Source organism: Eptatretus burgeri, chromosome 9, assembly GCF_056783735.1.
Source record: "Eptatretus burgeri isolate ZD-2024b chromosome 9, Ebu_testis_v1, whole genome shotgun sequence".
In the NCBI taxonomy this organism is placed as follows: Eukaryota; Metazoa; Chordata; class Myxini; order Myxiniformes; family Myxinidae; genus Eptatretus; species Eptatretus burgeri.
This window is the reverse complement of record NC_140969.1, coordinates 4,709,954-4,729,828: the sequence shown is the minus strand read 5'-3', so window position 1 is coordinate 4,729,828 and position 19,875 is coordinate 4,709,954. Positions and strand designations below refer to the sequence as shown.

General features: G+C 41.8%; 1 protein-coding gene across 7 annotated transcripts in view; it reads left to right on the top strand.

Moving 5' to 3' along the window:
• The window catches only part of LOC147019454 (plexin-A4-like), a 537,201-nt gene that overhangs the window by 294,154 nt on the left and 223,172 nt on the right, over positions 1-19,875 (top strand). For all 7 annotated transcript variants that reach the window (XM_085893965.1, XM_085893967.1, XM_085893963.1 and 4 more), the window contains one exon: positions 13,851-14,051. In XM_085893965.1, coding sequence (XP_085750091.1) covers positions 13,851-14,051 — 201 coding nt within the window. The remainder of the gene's footprint in view (positions 1-13,850; positions 14,052-19,875) is intronic.

Genomic DNA, 19,875 nt, shown 5'->3' with positions numbered 1-19,875 from the left:
AAGATTTTGAGGTTTTATGACTTCAAACTGATCCCTTTTCGACATAATCACCTAGAACTATCGTACCTGAATACTTCTTGTCATTAAAATAATTATTTCCAATCAAAACAATTATTTGACATGACATTTTACCCCACCAACTTCTTCTAAAATGCTCCACACATGCGTACATGTGAACAAATATGTAAAAAACGACATGTGGCCATATCTCAAAAACTTGACCTGATTGAACAAAACTAATGTGAGTTTTGGATTCAGCGCATCAGATTCGTCCTAAATCAGCTTAAAAAATGCAGACAACAAATTTGTTGTTGACCAGTGTAATTGGTGAGTTGTCAAATGTTACTGCTTCATCTATTGCCGATATTGCTAGACTAGCTCCATTTAGCCTAGCTACAGACGGTAGCAATGACAGTGGTGAGGCCCAGCTATATCCTGTCCTGATTTCGTACTATGACAACAGTGCTGGGATTGTGAAGCAAGGTTTGCTAAGTTTGCCTGTGTGCAAACAAGATTCCACTGGAGAAAACATTTTCAAACTGCTTGATCATGAGTTCAGTGACAGGAAAATTCCGTGGGGAAATTGTGTTTCCTTTTGTGCTGATAATGCCTCTGTCATGGTGGGCAAGCACAAAGGAGTCGCTGCTTATATCCACAAACAAAATCCAGAGTGCTACATCATGGGATGCCCTTGCCATATGATGCACAATACGGCCAAGAAGGCGGCTCAGGCCTTCCCCATTGAATTAGATGACTTTCTCATCGATATTTACTACTACTTGGACAAAAGTAGTAAACGCGTCAAAGGAGTGAAAGCACTGCAAGAACTCTGTGATGCCCCGACACACAAGATTCTGAAGCATGTAGCAACAAGGTGGCTGTCCCTTGGTCAGTGCCTAGACAGGCTGATTGAACAGTGGGAGCCACTTCGCCTCTTCTTCAAAGAAGAAGTCCGAAGAAAAATGCAACCAACTGTAGCCAAGACTCTAACAACGAGCAAGAAGGACGGCACTGTATCTACTGCCAGTACTGGCACTGCAGGATCAAGCACTAGTGGAGCAGCATTCACCACTACCACTGCAGTATCTGCTGCGAAGAAGACAGCAGGGACAGCACCAAAACCAATGCTGAGAGCAGGTAGCATCACCGGCCCTTCATCACGTTCATCTACAAAGCAGATCCCTTCAGAGTCGAGAAAGACTGTGATAGTCCCATCTACAGGCAAAGAAGGACCCAAGTTAAGTTCTGCTTTTGCCAAATCACTTGACAGAAGCTCAGCAAAACCTTCGAATCAGAGGTCTTCTTCCTTGGCTGCACCTACCTCAAGCTCTCTCCTCAAACGTAAAATTGGATCTGGTACTACGAGTCTGACCTCTTCTGCTGGCAGTAAACGCAAGTGTGATCTCCCTGCGGCTAAGTGTACTACGAGTTCTACAACTAAAAGCGCATCTTCCTCAAACACTGTGCAGGAATCTAGAGAAAAACGTGTCAACAGGATGTTCTTGTCTCCACAAACAAAACTCTATTGTTTCTTCCTTCGATATGCTAACAAGCTTTTTGAGAAGGGGAATCTTCTGCTCCAAAGAGACGAACCCTGTATTCATCTCCTGATCTTGGTCTTCTGGTCTTCTGAATTGAATGGTCTTCTGAAAGATATCTTCGTACGGTTTTTGAAACCATCGGTGTCATCGGTTGCTCTGGTAAATGTACCCTTCTCTGACAGAAATCATCAGAAGAATGATGAGGACCTCATGATTGGGAACGATGCCAAACTGTATATAAGGGAACAAAGGAGTCTCAAGAAATCCACCTTCACTCTGAGTGAGTCAGACATCCAAGGTTTCTTCAGTGCAGTTCGCTCATATTATGTGAAAGCCTGCAATTACATCTTCAAAACCTGGCCGCTAGGTGATGAATTAGCCAAGCATGCTCAGGTGCTGGATGTTAAGCTACACCAAGAAGTGGGGTTTGACTGTGTGGAGTTTTTCATCAAGAAATTCCCCTGTCTGTTCAGTGGCGGTGATAGTGACATAGACAGTCTTGAGAGTGAATTCGCTCACTACCAGGCAGACGCCTCCATAGCTACAATTGCTACTGAGACAGTGAGAGTGGATGAGCAGTGGCATCGGATTTCACAGCTCACAGATCCCTGCACTGGTGCCAAGAAGTATCCTAATTTGAGCAAAGTGATGAAGGGAATCTTGGTCATTCCTCATTCGAACGCATCATGTGAGCGGGCACTCAGTCTTGTACGGAAGAATCATACTGAATTTCGTCCCAATTTGAGTGTCAAAACCCTGGAAGCTCTCTTAATTGAAAAACTAGCTCATAGCACCCCTTGCTACCAGAGAGAATACAGCAAAGACATAATCAGAAGGGCTAAAAGAGCCACACAGCTGTCACTCAGCAAAGCTGCCATGGAAAAAGCAAGCAGCAGTAGTACCAGCCAGTAAGGTAAGAAAAATATTGCTTCTTTTGTGCTTTTTGTTAATCTTTGATTGTCCCCTAACTTACTAATATTAACATACATGTAACATTAAAAAGTGCACAATTTTCCCCTTTTTTTGTTCAAAAAGTGGGAATTCTTAACATGTTAAATGCTCCAAAATAGGGCTCAGAGGGCACTAGAGAGCGTCTAGAACCCCAGAGCTTCCAGGGCCCTAAGGCGGGCCATGGACCCCGGCGCAAGGGTCGAGCGCTCCGCGCTCGAGATGTGCGCTTGGCGCACATAATTTGGTGTCGGTTGAAAATCCTCCCTAATTCTGATTTCCAAAAGTTGGCATCTCTGTATTAGCTGCAAAATGTCGAAAACCCGGTTTCGTTCAACAACTTAAAAAATTGGACCTTTGCATAACCTTTAAAGGTCACAAAACAATGTTGTGGACATTAAAATAAGGAAACAGGATACGTTTATAGCTTATTGCTTATTAATAGCTTATTGGAGTTAGTTCGTCGAAGAAGGTCGAAAACCCGGTTCGATTCCCACAACTTTGAAAATTTAACCTTTGTGAACTTTAAAGGTCAAAGGTCAAGGATTATGACCTTTGGTGCAAAACTTCGTCTGGAACATTCCAGGAACAATACAATGTCATATAGGCTATATGGCATTTCGCACTCCTCTGATTATCCATACTTTGATGAAATCAGCGTAAAAACAAACTTGAAGGGGGCGCCACAGGCAAGGTGCTCGAGATAGAGCAAAATGGTTTCAAGACTTTAGGTGGGGATTGACCTCAAGATTATGCATAAAAAATATTGTCATCCTTGCTCTCAAAGTTTGGGTGGTCGTATGATTTTTCTGTCAAAATTCGCAATTTTCTAAATTTGTGACCTTGTGACCTTGACCTTGGGACGAAAATGAAAAATCGAGCTCCGTGAGGCTATGCAGGTGCCATTGGGCTAACCAAATACCGAAACCTCTGCCAGATTTGACAAACCCCTCGGAGAAGATGGATTTTTATGTCAAAATCGCAATTTTCCAAGTTCGTGACCTTGACCTTGGGACGAAATTGAAAAATCGAGCTCCGTGGGGCTATGCAGGTGCCGTTGGGCTAACCAAATACCGAAACCCTGCCAGATTCGACAAACCCCCTAGGAGAAGATGCAAATTGAAATTGGCTACCCCCTGAAAACACAATTCGCAATTTTCTAAGTTTGTGACCTTGTGGCCTTGACCTTGGGACGAAAATGAAAAATCGAGCTCTGTGGGGCTATGCAGGTGCCATTGGGCTAACCAAATTACCGAAACCCCTGCCAGATTCGACAAACCCCTCGGAGAAGAAATTTTTTTCACGTCAAAATTCGCAATTTTCTAAGTTCGTGACCTCGTGACCTTGACCTTGGGACAAAAATGAAAAATCGAGCTCCGTGGGGCTATGCAGGTGCCATTGGGCTAACCAAATACCGAAATCCCTGCCAGATTCGACAAACCCCCAAAGAGAAGATGCAATTTGAAATCGGCTACCCCCTAAAGACACGTTTTTTTGGGCGTGGTTCCGCCCACAATGGGCGCACCACGCCCATTTTCAGGAAAACACAACTGGATCATGATATAAACCTCCCACCAAAATTTTATCATGATCGGATCAAAACCCACGGAGCTATGCTCAGGACAGACAGACATTGAGACAGACAGACAGAAAGATACAGACACACAACAAAAATAAACCAATGTCACGCCCAGGGTGACCAGTATCTTGCCAAAATGTGAACATGAGTGACTTATTTATTCGATTAAAGTTACTCAAAATATAAGGGTTTCGTCGACCTTGATGCTTGACCTTTTTGTGACCTTGACCTTTATATTTTCATACGGTTAATGGTATCTCTCCAGGACTGTTGTACATGAAATATCAAGAGATTTTGATGAGAACTGAGGAAATAAAATTTTCATGAAAAATCCGTTTTTTCGTCATGACGTCATCAAATGACGTCATAGCGTCAAACTTTTGACAGATCTGGAAAGCACTTATCAAGCGCTTTCATTTGAGGTATTACTCGATATGGTATCTAAGATTTCAAAATTTGACCTTGGTGTCAAAAACTTTCGACCTCCAGCGCTAATCATGAAGGTCAAGGCCGATCGCCACCAAAAATTAATCAGCTGAGCACCAGACGATGAACTATATTCCCATGAAGTTTGAAGACGATCCGATCAAAATTACTCAAAAAATAAGGGTTTTGTCGACTCGCCAGATTTGCGACAAAGTGACCTTGAAAATTTATGCGCTGAAAGGGACCTCTATAGGACTCTGATATGCGAAGTTACAAAAATTTCCAATGATAACTGTGCTCTGCAGTGATCGATACGTGATTTCAGACGAAAAAAAACAAACAAAAAAAAAACATACAAGCTGACTAACATATCTTGCAAAAACTTCGTTTTGGCAAAATAATAACGAATATAGTGGTCACTAATTTTTTTCGTGAAAATATTTTTTCGTGAACCAATATTTATAATGGAAATAAATTGACGTGTGATAAAAACGCGAGGTTAAACTGAAGATAATTTTGAGATGTCTGCACACACTCTCAAATACAGACAAGGGGAAAGATAAAATATAAGAAAATCTCTCCTTTCTCCTGGCACTTAGCTGTGTGTCCAGAGATGATCTTTTAGGAGCTTGGTGATCGAACCGCGTCGTCCTGCGTGGCAAGCCACACTCAAAATGGCGCCAAGTCGCTTTCTGTGTGGGAAGCGTATGTGAGGTAATATGTGAGGTAACAAGAAACCACCATGCAGCCTCTTCTCATAAATGAACTTGACACACCGTTCCTCTCTTAGCACTGGGTCCGTTTACAACCATGGCCCGCCTCCTTCCTCGAACATACAACGGGATAACGCCAAGTTATCCTGAGAGACACGCTCCTCTTATTCTCTCATTCTCTCTCCGCTTCTCTTGTTCACAACTTTGCGAATCAATCGAACAGTAATGACTAACGTCGTTCTCCAGCACACGGGCAAATTCACACAGCATGAACACGAGAATCGCGCAGCCTTCTTCATCATGTCGAGGAGAAGCAAGCCAGTGAGAACCTCCATCTCAATCACGTACCTCACCCAACTATCTCCTCTTCCCAATCATGCCCTCTTGTCTCTCTTGCATCTTCTAACGTCACCCCAACGAATCATCAGCCTCAGGGGCGTGGCTTGCCGTTATCAAGCCGGGAATGTGGGGTTTCTTTTGTCTGCTCGGAAATGTTTGGCTCTGTTGTTATCAGAACGTAATTCTTTTATTGCTGGCAGGTAAATGCAAAAACGTAGGAAAAGGTCACAGGGGGCAACCACATACCGAGATAAATTATCCTTAAACCCGACCTAATTTACACAGCACCGCCCCCCATGTGGTGGCATGTAACAATCTTAAGCTCACAGTTTTCTCTCCTTAATTTACATCGAGATGTCTCCTGCTCGTCCACCGACCATGCTGCCCTATTTACTATACTAAAAAAATAGAATTTGTTTGTTTGTTTGTTTGTTCATCCTTTATAGGCGGCCGAACCGTTGGATGGAATGAGATGAAACTTGGCATGAGTGATCCTTGGGACATGAGAACGGACATGGGGGGGGGGGTCAAGTTCAAGGTCAAAGGTCATGGGGTAAAGGGGTCAAGGTCACCGGGTAACTTCAATTTCTCAATTTCATCTGATCGAGATGGGACCAACGCCATTCGACAGATAATCAAAATTAAATGACACAGTTGATTGATGACATTCACTTCTGACTTCCGGTTTTCGAGTTATGATGTCATAAATTGACTAAAACGTCAATTTTTCATGTTTGTTTGTCCTGTATAGACGGCCAAACCGTTGGATAGAATGAGATGAAACTTGGCATATGTGATCCTTGGGAACGGACATAAGGGGATCAAGGTCAAAGGTCATGGGGTCAAGGTCACCGGATAACGTCAATTTCTCAATTTCATCCGATCGAGATGGGACCAACGCCATTCAACAGATAACTGTACCCGCTCATGGGCGGGTACTTTGCTTGTACAATCCTATCTTCGCAATGGGATTCCTCCATCTACCCCCACAAATATAACAATATGCTAAAATGTATGTAAACAAGGTAGAGATGGTCAGAATAGATTATCATGTGGAACCAACGTGACATCTTTCTTCGAATAATGGTTGTTCCTTGTCCATCCATGTTTCCATTTAAAGTGATAGTGTAGGTTGATCGTTTCCAAATATGAATTGGACCAGTGAAATATTGAACAGTTATCACGCACGCACGCGCACACACACACACACACACACACACACACACACACACACACACACACACACACACACACACACACACACACACACACAATTGTACAGTATCGGCTATTCCTGAAATATAATATAATTTAAAGGATTTCTGTAAATGATGTTAACCTCAAAACATGTTTCCCTGACCCAAAGTAAGAACTTTAACCTGAAAGTGAGTGAATAGTTTCCTTACCGCATGGATCAACAGCTGGGAACCGTTCTTCCTTGAGGTTTTTGATCCTTTCAGCCCAGAACCTCTTCAAACAGTGGATCCACAACCTCACGGATCCACATCAGTAGATTACCTACATCAGGAGATCCACAACCTCAGTTGCGTCCATGCAGTCAGTCAACCCATCAATGCAACATCACTAAACAGTCTCTACTCGCTTGAGGATTTAATGTATTATCACACAGTTACAACTCCCATCACACATTCTTTATGTGATAATACATTAAATCATGCACATATTACCTTAAATATAACATGTCCACCAACAAACACAACCACCCCACTCACCACTGGATCAAACTGTTGTTCACATATTCAAACGGTTTATAAACGTTTTTTTTAACCTGCTTTCTTGTCTCCGAGCAACCACTGAAATGGGTTTAAATGGTTTCCATATATATATATATATAGTATTTGTATAAATATCTCACACACACTTTCTCATGTTTATCTTAATATATGACACACACACACACACACACACACACACACACACACACACACACACACACACACACACACACACACACACACACACACACACACACACACACACACACACACACACACACACACACACATTATCAAGCTTGTGTTTGTGGTGATTGTGAACTCAAGTTGCAATGAGATGTTTTGTGTCATTTCTAGGCACAACCATTATTCAAAGAAGGATGTTGCTATGGTTCCACATAAAAATTTCTGTGACAATCCAAACATCCTTTTCCATGTTTTTTTTTACCCCACGCACACAAAGTGAAAATCGGGTTGAAGGAACCGGTTCATTTATGACTGTCTGCCCGTCCGTCTGTCCACAAACGTCAGTTTATGATCGAAGAACAACTTTATTTCGATTGAAAGTTATATTTTATTCCTCCGCTGACAAAGTCGCCGGAGGCATGATGTTTTCGGATTGTCCGTCCGTCCGTACGTCCACGCTAATTTTCTCTGTTTTCTCTGCAACCGATAATCCGATTGGCACGATATTTTCACCATCGGTGCGACGACTCATGGAGAATGTTTTACTGATAATCGTGATTCCATGTTGGGAAAAAAAGGAAAAACTTTAGACCTCTGTATCTCTGATACCGCTCCATGGAAAAAAATTGAAACTTGGCACATCTGAAGTACTCCCCCATGAGAAACAAGTTTGATTTTTTTATACGCCCGAGATATATATATATATATATATATATATATATATATATATATATATATATATATATATATATATATATATATATATATATATATATATATATATATATATATATATACATATATGGGCGTATTATGTGATACTGGTTGTCTGTCCGTTCCTGTCCGCACTCTAACTCCCAAAGTTTTCAACTTTCACGTTACATATTTGGCACATAGGTACAGACTGTGGAGACAGTGTGTCGCGACATACGTTCGTCATCTAAAGTGGTTGCCATGGCAATTAGGATGCTGTTTTCCATGTAGTAGCTCAATTCTGTATATACCTTCTTGTTCGGGCGTATATTGTGCTCACTTGAGCTCTTGTTTTTTGATGATGTCATAGGTGGCTTTGTATTGACGTCATAATTGCACGCGTTGAATGCTTCATCCGATCTGCATGAAAATGTTTGTGTCATCTTGGGCTAAATTGTGTTTGGGAAAAAAAATTATGACATCATAAATTTTGTTCGTCAGCCATATTGATTTTAACAAAAAAACATTCATAAATCAATTTCTCTGAAATGGCTGAACAGATCGAAGTGAAACTTTACAGTGTGATCACCTTTCCATGAGGAACAAAAATTCTCCACTTATGACATCATAGGTCACGTGGTTTGGCAGTCATATTGGATTTACCTGAAAACCTTTAAAAAAAATCCTCTTCTCCAGAACGGCTGGACAGATCGAGGGGAAACTCCATAAACATGTTCCCCAACCCTCGGGGATACCAGGGTTTTCACAAATATTTGAGAGGTCACATGGTTTGGCAGCCATATTGGATTGAAGGGAATTTTTTTTTCATTCTCTCTCTTGAACCGCTGCATCAATCGACGTGAAACTTCAAAATTATGATCTAGTAGTGATTGGAAATACACGTTTTACGTCTCAACTTGATTGAACGCATTGTCTGGCAGCCAGAATTATTTATTTTTTTGAGTCTGGGTTATTTATTTATTTATTTATTTTGAATAAGGCTCACGCGGCTGTGTCTGGATGGATTTTGAGGGCTGTGGAGTAGCAGCTGAAACCCGAATCCTGTCCAGGTTCCTCCTGATGACTTCATCTTTGCTTTTTCCTCGTTGTAATCGCTTCAGCCTTCATTGTGCTCAGCTGCTGAAAACAATCAAAGAAGAAGTACAATTAGGCGTTTTACCGATATCCCGATTCATACTTTAGCGATCTATTCTAGCGTCCATGAAATACCATCAAGTTAAAATATGTTCTGCAGAAGCTCAGACTTTTACTTCAGCTTGAGTTTTTGGATCATTGTGAAATGGAAGTAGTTCAGCTTCAGCATATCCCCTACCTCCTATTCAGTACTACGTAGAATTATAACAATTGTCAGCGAGAAAAGCTGGCTCGACCGCAGGCCCACCCTCACCAGCCTGATTGACGGGCATAATCCCACCACCACTCTCGGCCCTTCATCGCTCGACGCATAGCTGTGCATCTCTGGTACTCTGTTGAATCCTTTTGAGTTGTGAAAATTTCGAGTAGTCGTCGACATTCACACTGTACGATGCAGTAGATTCGTGTTTAATCCGAGTACTGGGCTTAAACCAATTTTAAGTTGGGCTGTCTGGACAGAAGAAGAAGAAGAAGAAGAAGAAGAAGAAGAAGAAGAAGAAGAAGAATGAGAATAGGATTGTAAGTTTGTATTATGGTAGATTTATCTGAGGATTTGTGTCGGATTCAACATATGGAGTGTCTGTGCCATTCCTATATAGGAAGTCCTACTGGCTTCCTCGTATATAAATATATTATTGCAGACAATTACTATATTTGCCTCCTCACCGACAGGGCTCACCGAAGGTGAAGGAGGTTATGTTTTCACCCCTTTCTGTCCGTCTGTTTGTTTGTTTGTGCACAGGATATCTCAAAAAGTTGGGCACGGATTCGGATGAAACTTGATTCGGATTATTAGACTGTAATAAAAACTGATGAAGATGAACAAAAACCTGAAAATATGTGATTCAACATTGGAGTCCGGCTGCATAAGTTCATTTGGCCCTAAGTCGGGCAAAGTGGTGTGTATTGGGACATCGACCTTGTGGCAGATGTTCTCAGGCAATGACGTGAAGTGCTAACGTGTGCTCGCCTCTTACTACCATTGGTCAAGAGTAGCTACTTTCAGAGGTTGTTAGATCACTCTAGTTTGCCCTTATTAGTGGTGAGGCAATTGTCTGTGTGTCTGTGTGTCTGTCTTCGTCCAAAAATTTTCGCTTAAAAGGTTTTTCTTTCCTCTGTAACCGAGCTGGCTGATCGATGAAAAACTTTAAACATAGGAGAGACTTCCCATGGAGAATATTTTACCGATACCTCTGACGTCGTAGCTCACATGCAGGTATGGTGGCCATATTGGATTAACGGGAAAAAAATTGGACATCTTCCATACTACTCTCTTGGGGTATGTATAGCATGATAACGATGACGTCATCAGTTAAGTGGTATTCCAGCCACAATTGGTTGAATCGAAATCCTTATCCAAAAAATCTGAAACGTCATTTATTTGATCTACAATCCAATGTGAGTGAAGAATGACATTTACGACATCATCGGTCATGTGGTCAGCCAGCCATATTTGATTGAAAAAAAAAAAAAACATAAAAAAAAATCTTCTTCTCCAGAACCGCTGAACAGGTTGATGCGAAACTTCTTACATATGATCGACTATCCAGAAGGAATATAGTTTGAATTTTTTTTCGTGTCCACCTTTATTGATACAAGTTAGCCTTAAATGTGCACAAAAGTGGTCCTTAACTATCCTAATAATCAATCAGTCAAGCTTTGGATAATGGTGATGTATATGACATAACAGGGTGCATGTATGATACAGGTATATGGGCCGTAATAGCAGTGGCCCATAATAGTTGCGTGTTTGGTTAACGACGGTATTTTTGTTCAGACTGAGTGAGCGAGGCGAGACTATACGCTCTACGATTGCCATTTCAGTCTTTTGGAAGCAGCCATTTTGTTTTTTCAAGAAATAGGATTGAAATGGGATGTGCTTGAGCAATTTATATGCACAGAAGGTGAATCTATTGATTTTTAAAATTTTTCTTTATGGTGCTTTGTAAAATGGTTACATTTACACGTATCACAAAGTTATTGGGGGTTGGGGGGGGACGGGCGGAGGAGGTTTGGGACATGATGGTTCACTGCAGAATATATGCCTCATTATTATTATTACTTCGTATGCAGCTTGTGGATGCTTGTTGCATCATTGTTGGGGGTGTAGCTATGCCACTGATGCAGTGCCTCCTGTTTCCATTAAGCTGGTACTCACTTTGCCTACCTCAGAAGGATGACAGCCTGAGGTGGCCCACCTGGTGTTATTTTACAGGATGACAGGGGCTCAAACTCAAGACCCTAAAATATTAAGCCAGCCACCTTAACCGTTTAGCCAACATCGGGATTTCCTTTTTCATGAAAGTGTTAAAACTGTGGCCTCTGTTAGTGTTAAAGTATTTGAGAATTTATATGTAATGGAAAGATGACTGTCATTTTCCTGGAATATTATGCAGATATTCACTGTATTTGAACGTTTGTGTAGAAACTGTTTTTGAAAACAAAAATTAACTGGAATGGCACTCGGTAGAGTGCATACCTCCGCCAGGTTGAAGAGTTTACGTTTGGTATCCCACTCATAGGCTGGATCTGCTGATCTGAACCAAAATTAAATCAATCCGTCCCTGTGACACGCCCAACCTGTCCACAAAGTTTTGGCGAAATACATCCTTAACTTTTTGAGATTTCATGCTCTACATATATAGTTTTTAGCCCTCTCACTCAATGGTGAATTATCAGATAAAAAAAAAAATCTTGGATTCGGATCTTCACCAAAATTGAATCAATTCTTTCTCGTCATACACCCAACCTGTCTGCCAAGTTTCATCCGAATCCATCCACAACTTTTTGAGATATCGTGCCATATATCGTTTTTGGCCCGATCTTTCAATGTTGAAGAATCACCTAAAAGATTCTAGCATGGTGTGTGGCATGGATCCGGATGTTCACCAAAATCTAATCAATTCGTCCTTGTCACATGCCCAACCTGTCCACCAAATTTTGGCTGAATGCAAACACAAGTTTTTGAAATATCCTGTTCACAGACAGACAAACACACAGAGGTGAAAACACAACCTCTGTCCACCTTCGGCGGCAGAGGTAATTCCTGAAAAATCATCCTCAAGGGGTTACTTCTTGCATCGCGCTTGGCCTTTTTCAGGAACTTCTTTTTGGCCTTTTTTTTTGTAAAATTGGCCTTTTTCAGGAATTTCTTCCACTCTTCGCATATGCAGAACCTAACAACTCACAGAGGCATCGTTTTGGGGGGACACGGCTTGATCCCCAACGCAGTTCCTCTCTTATCAACCCCTTCCGAAAGATTTAAAAGAAAAAAAACATTATATAATTTGACCAGGATAACAATACTCAATGCCGACCTTTTTGCTGGATAGCATGGGATCTTTAGCATTCACAATCACATGCCGGCATTTGAGACAGCCGTCTGAGCATCCCCTCCGAATGAAGATGTACTCTTTGATGCAACAGCCTGACTGCACAAAGCAGCAGGCCGACAGTTTATTCTCGGCTTTCAAATTAAACTCGAACTTGACAGCTCAAAAAGGCAAGTAGGCCACCTCCGAGATATCCTGACATCCCACAGAGCACTGTGACCATTTTCTTTTTTCAATTTCCAAAACTGCTTCAGCAATTTGTTTCATCAAAATGATTAAAAAAAAAAAATTCGACTAGGCTCTATCAACAGTGTCAACCACCTCTGAAATCATCTCCCTTCTCTTCGTCATGTCCATCTTTGTCCTAACATTTATCAATCCTTGTCTACTTCCTGCGTGTGCAACCTCAAATCCTTTATGTCCATTCATTATGTTTTATCTCATTCCCTTCATACATCACCTTTTATTTCCCCAATGTTTTTCTTCATTTTGAATGCGTTGTCTTTCATCCGTCTCTTTTGAACGATGCCAGTATTTTCTTCGGAAGCTCTATCCACCTTGAACAGCATCGTTTTGTCGAGACGTTCTCCACCTGAAGTTGTCGGCCCTGGGTTTCATTCCGAAAGGGATAAAATCCAACAATTTGCTGTCGCCCTGGTTGTTGCATCCTGAAGTACACACTGCTCGGAGGAAACGTGTAAAGCTTCTATCCGATTTGTTAATGATCCATTGGCACCTGGCTCGATATTCAATATTGTTTTTTCCTTTTATTGGCCGAGCACAGAATTAAAGTAATCACCTTGCCTCATTGGGACCTTTCTCCGCTGCGGAACTCCACTGAGCTTTTAGCCTATTGGGCTTGTCAAGCTCCCGTGGTGACAAAAGTATTGGGAATGAATGAAAACATTTACTCCTTCATCAATCATTTCATTCGTTTTGACCTCATTTTGTTTCACCCCTTTTACCCCCGATATGAATGGCAAGTTGGCAGAAGTTGACCTACATCTTGGTGACCCTACTCTCTTGTTTTATTTGCTTTTCGTTTGATGTCATTTTTTGTGCATTTTGTGTTTTTGTCATGCCTGGTTCGAATCTTCCTTTTCCTGCTTTTGCCTTCTCTTAAATTCCCCTGCCTTCAGGGATCTGAGCATGCTGATTGAGTCTCCACTTGAAACTGCCCTGTCTGTGCTCGTTTTTCCTAGGAATGTCCCCAGCTGCTCCCTTCTGCACCCATCCTGTTGCCGGTGGGAGTTCTGCGGCGGATTTCCCTGAGTACCCGGAACCTTCCGCAGCCGCAGTCCGGCCAACATGGTTACGAGTGTGTGGTGTGGATCAGTGGACGGATGGAGCGTGTGCCGGCTCTGCGTATCAACAGCTCGAGCCTTCAGTGCCAGGAAAACGCGGTGAGTTGATCGAAGCTCGCCGAAAGAGAAGGCTATCAATCACGAATGACAGTCGTGATCAGAGCGATGGAAGGCATTTCCTTTTCCTTTTAAATGATTTGGATGTAACGTGACTGTAATGACAACATCAATAAATATTGGTTTTAGGCTGTTTTGCCATTCTGCCTAATGGGTCCACATTCAGGAGCTTATATATGGTCTATGGTGGACTTTCCTATTATCGTCCCTGATAATACTTTGATTTGTACTTTGGATTGGGTATTATAGTAAAGGATGTGACTGGCAGGATGGCCGAGATGTATGAACACTCACCTCTAAGCTGTCTCGCATGGGTTTGAATCTCAGCCCAGGTATAAACACCTCCCCTCTCGGTGTTTCATAGGCAGGGTGATTCATCAGCGTGTGTGCCGTCCCTCTGATGGATGTTAAACTGGCATCCCATTTGCCAACACAGGTTCATATACGTTAAACATCCCACAGTGTCTTTTGTGAAGAGTCGGCGAGCTATCGCCGGGACCATGAGCAAATTACAAATTCCTTCCCCAACCTGAGTCGAACGTCAGGCCTGGACAGCCGGTTCACGAAAGATTGGGTCACGCTTGCCTGAGCCAATCCCACAACAATGTTAGGATAATTTTGGCAATTAATGAAGAAGAAGAAGAAGAAGAAGAAGAAGAAGAAGAAGAAGAAGAAGAAGAAGCCGAAATAATATTAGAGCAAAGAATGGGCATACTGAACAAAACTTGTTTGGAAAATGGTGCTGGCCTGAATTTGCTCTCTCTCTCTCTCTCTCTCTCTCTCTCTCTCTCTCTCTCTCTCTCTCTCTCTCTCTCTCTCTCTCTCTCTCTCTCTCTCTCTCTCTCCCTCTCCCTCTCCCTTTCTCTTTCTCTTTCTCTTTCTCTTTCTCTTTTTCTCTTTTTCTCTTTTTCTCTTTTTCTCTTTTTCTCTTTTTCTCTTTTCTCTTTTTCTCTTTTTCTCTTTCTCTCTTTCTCTCTTTCTCTCTTTCTCTCTTTCTCTCTTTCTCTCTTTCTCTCTTTCTCTCTTTCTCTCTTTCTCTCTTTCTCTCTTTTTCTCTTTTTCTCTTTCTCTCTTTCTCTCTTTCTCTCTTTCTCTCTTTCTCTCTTTATCTCTTTATCTCTTTATCTCTTTATCTCTTTATCTCTTTATCTCTTTATCTCTTTATCTCTTTATCTCTTTATCTCTTTATCTCTTTATCTCTTTATCTCTTTATCTCTTTATCTCTTTATCTCTTTTTCTCTTTTTCTCTTTTTCTCTTTTTCTCTTTTTCTCTTTTTCTCTTTATCTCTTTATCTCTTTATCTCTTTATCTCTTTATCTCTTTATCTCTCTCTCTTTATCTCTCTCTCTTTATCTCTCTCTCTTTATCTTTCTTTCTTTATCTTTCTCTCTTTATCTCTCTCTCTTTATCTCTCTCTCTTTATCTCTCTCTCTTTATCTCTCTCTCTTTCTTTCTCTCTCTGTCTTCCTCTGTCTCTGTCTCTCTCAACAGCTTTTGGCTCGACAAACTACCTATGAACTAGAATACACATGTAAGGGGTTTTTTATATCAGATTTAAGCAATTATATTTTTCCTCATCTTTTGAATAATTTTTCACAAAGAAAGCTGTTCTTATACCCATTATTTTCTCGGGTATATCAATGAGGTTTTTTTCCCCTTCTCACATGAACTCAAATGTTTGTAATCACAGTTTAAAGCCAGAAAGGTCAATCACTGCAGAGCTTGAATGGGGACCATGTTCTCTGTAATAACGATTTTTGATTCGCAATCCATGCCAAAGTTGGTGCGTGTTGTCAATACAACTCAATTTTATTCATTTTCTCATGTTCACCAATTATTGCAATCACCATCTGATTGTGGTCTAATTCACGAGAATGAATTCTGAAATAAAATAATAACAGCCAATGCATTATCAACAGTGATTGTACCTTCTCATGTCAAAGAACCCATGTTTTATTGTAACTTGATTGTGGAGCGACCATGCGGACCTTATGGGAACAATTGCTCTTTTTGTGGGATGTGGGATCATTGCTGTTTTTTTTTCGACCTTTGAAGTAATTTTCAAAACCTACGCCATGGTTAAGAACCACTTTCCAAATCTGATAAGCATAAGGCTTTGCATTGCTTCGTGAATTTAAGCTTCTTGTTGGGCATGAAATGACAAGATTCCCTGTTGATGTGAAATCACTTTGATCGATGGGTCAATGAGGACTTCGTCGGCTATGGATTGGGCACATTGGAACACTTTGCTTGCCACAACACACAAAGAAAGTCCCTTGTTTTTGACTTGCCAAATGCTTAAGTTGCAGCGTTCCACTGAATCCACTCTCACATTTAATAAAACACACGGCCAACCTGATTGGTGCTGTTTTCCTTCCGTGGATCCCTTGTTTCCACGGTATCTAATCACGTTGGGGGGAAATGTGCAGCATCACCCAACCATGCAATTCAATGGCTGTTGAGCTCTGGTATTATCGCATGGCAATGATGGGTTTTTATGCACGAGATTGTCCACCCTCGTGTGCTTGGCTTTGCAGAACATGACAAACGTAACGCAAACTCTTGTACAATCTGCTCAGGTTCCATGTATTCGCCATACTAGACATAGCATTAATATCAGGATGAGTATGCCACAGATTTATAAGCTCAAAACACACTTGTGGGCCAGCTCAGTTATGTTTTGAACGTGTGTGTGTGTGTGTGTGTGTGTGTGTGTGTGTGTGTGTGTGTGTGTGTGTGTGTGTGTGTGTGTGTGTGTGTGTGTGTGTGTGTGTGTGTGTGTGTATGTGTCTCCTCCATTACTCCCAAGCCAAGAAAACCTAGTGGCCCCAAACTTTGCATGCATACTAACGGGACTCAAGATAGTGCTTGAATGAAAATTGGGTGTTTGGGTTAATTTGAACAACCCTTTTGAAGATAATTAACGGCCTTATTTAATTATACATTACCAAGGCGTCATCCTTGGTCAGCCCCTGAGTCAGCCCTCTGTCAGCTTGCTGGGGTCTTCATTCACCATTTTGTTTGACCTGCTCAACAATGCCTTCACTTGGAACAGGCCGCAATGGTTTCTTAACGATAAAGCACTCAATTGTTTTTGCTTCACTTTCCTAACTCATATCATCAAATGCCTCATCTTCATGCCTATGAATCGCTGGATACATCGCAATGCTTATAAACGCCCAGAGACACCAGTGTCCATGGCTTTTTTTTTTAGTTTAAACACCTGCGCTAACCTCTAGAATCTCTAAATGTGAGCCAAATTTCAAAATTTTAACTGTAGAATTGACCCCACTCCTAACACCTCCTTCCCTTCCCCCCATGCTGCCATCACTCATGCTTACCACCTCCCAAACACCCTCCCCTCTCCATTCCCCATGGACTTCTTGGGGCGGTCTCCGCGTGCTGTATTAACGTGCTGTTATAACCTACCCCATTTCATTCAACCCTGGACTACCGCCCCTGCCCCCCCCCCACCCACTTCTTCACAAGTCCCATATCTCTATCAATGGAAGGATAAGCTCCTTGTGAGCCAACGATCACATCTGGTGCCCAACTGTGTCTGCGACGTCATCCTGCAGTTGGGTTAACCTTTTTCTTGGAGGTTGGTTGCAGGATTCTCACTCCAGCCACCATAAAACACTTCATTCCACAAAACACATTTAAAAAAAAACCCAAAGAAAACTAAAAAACCCACTCGATGGGAGTACCTCCTGTGCAGCTGTCCTTCATAGGGCAGCCTTCAGGATCCCCATTATTTGATGATCGGTGGAAAAACACGGATTAACCTTCCTGGTCCAGATTCCGGTGGCATATGGCAGGGTGGTGCTGAGGTGTTGTCCACCAGATGGACATCTCCTTGGGTTAACCTGAGGAGGTGCTTTTCGGTGGGTGCCTGAAATGTCCTATCCCAAAGAGAGGATGATCACCTGTTTCTGTTATCATCTAAGCTCAAGCGTTTGTACATCGGTATTGCAGCACTCTCTGAGGTTTGGAGACCATATAGTGGTGAGATCTTGCCGGGTGGTTGTGGTCGCTCTGATGGTTACCATAACCAAGGAGTTGCTGTCGCTGTGTCCAACGACACAGCTGACTCCCATGATAACTGAGGCAACACCAGTATTATGAGACTGAGGATTCGTCACTCCTTGGGTGTCATTTCCCTGGTCTCTGTGTATGCTCTGACTGAGGCGAGTGATGTCACTGTGAAGGATGCATTGTATGTCACGCTTGAGTCTGTGGTCGGGGTGCGGGTTGAGAACATATTCTTAGGTGGGGTGGAGAAACAGAGTTGGGAGAAGGGGTTGTCTTTGGAGAGGGGGTGGATGACTTATGGCGTGGGGGGGATGGGAGGGTGGAGTCATTGGGGGAGGGGAGTTGAGGACTTGAAGTGTGGTGGGAGAGTTGAGGACTTTTGCTGGAGAGCGGTTTTTATGACTTATAGTTGGACGGAATTTGAAGACTCGGTCGGGAGCGGTTTGAAGACTCGGGATTGAGGTTGGGGGGGGGAGTGGGGGTGGGGGCTTAGGGACTTTGGGTTTAGGACTTTGGGTTGAGTACTTGGTGTAGCATGGGGACGGGGGTGTCGTTGACGACTTGAGGTCACGTATTACATTACACATAATTTTACATTACGTCCCATAATAATTTTCCCATTGTTTATGTGCGCGTTGTTGTAATTTACTGATTTAATCTGATCGCCACAGGGCGACCATGCGAAAACTTGTGTGGTCAACCGAAGCAAGCTCCAAAGTGCTGAAACAATTGGTTATTAATCCATTGAATGGGCAAATTGGTTCCGTGCTTACGAGTCTCAATGTGTATCGCTTCCGGGCTTCACTCAGCAGTCTTGTCAGCAATTTCACCGCTGTTGTGTTCAGGAACGCCAATTCACGCCAAGTTAACCCAGCAGAAATAGAGATTTTCTATTCCCCTACCTGTTGGGTGGCATGTCGGTCATTGAAGACCATGCAACTCTAAATATACAAGAAAAAAAAAACATTAAAAAAAGTAAAAATATAGAAGAATGAAATCTAAAAAAACAACCAAACAATGTAGGAATGACACCACATCACGATCCCACAATGCGACACCACAATATTCTTCTGGGTTACCATCAGGACATCATTTTACATTTTACTTTTGTTGTGGGATTGTGATGGATGATGAAGAAGACGAATAATAAGGTAGGAATAACACCACATCACGATGCCACAATGCGACACCACAATCTTCTTATGTATTACCATCACAACATCTTTTGACATTTTACTTTTGTTGTGGAATTGTGATAGAACAACGTTAAAGATATCGTGATGGTAATCCATAAGGATTGTGGTGTCATATTGAGGCATCGTAATGTGGTGTCATTCCAATCTGTCATTCCAATGGTGTTGTTTTTTTGACATTTCATCCCTCTATGTTTTTACATTTTTTTAATGTATTTTTTTTCTTGTTTTGCAGTTTTTAAAGCAATAAATTGCTTAATGTTTTATATATTTTGTTATTTTGGTCTGGATTAAATCCATCGATGTTATATTAAATTTGGATTGTGGTACATTCTACCCCCCCCCCCCCCCACCAACCCCTCAATCCTGGCTTTTGGTTCAATCCACGATGTGGATTACCACATATGCAAAACAATGCGATTATCACTATAAAAAAGAATAAAATCCTCAATGTTTTATTATCTTGCCAAAACGAAGTTTTTGCAAGATATGTTAGTCAGCTTATATGTTTTATTTTATTTATTTTGTTTATTTTTTATTTTTTTTTGTCTGTAAATCACGTATAAAAAATTCTGCAGAGC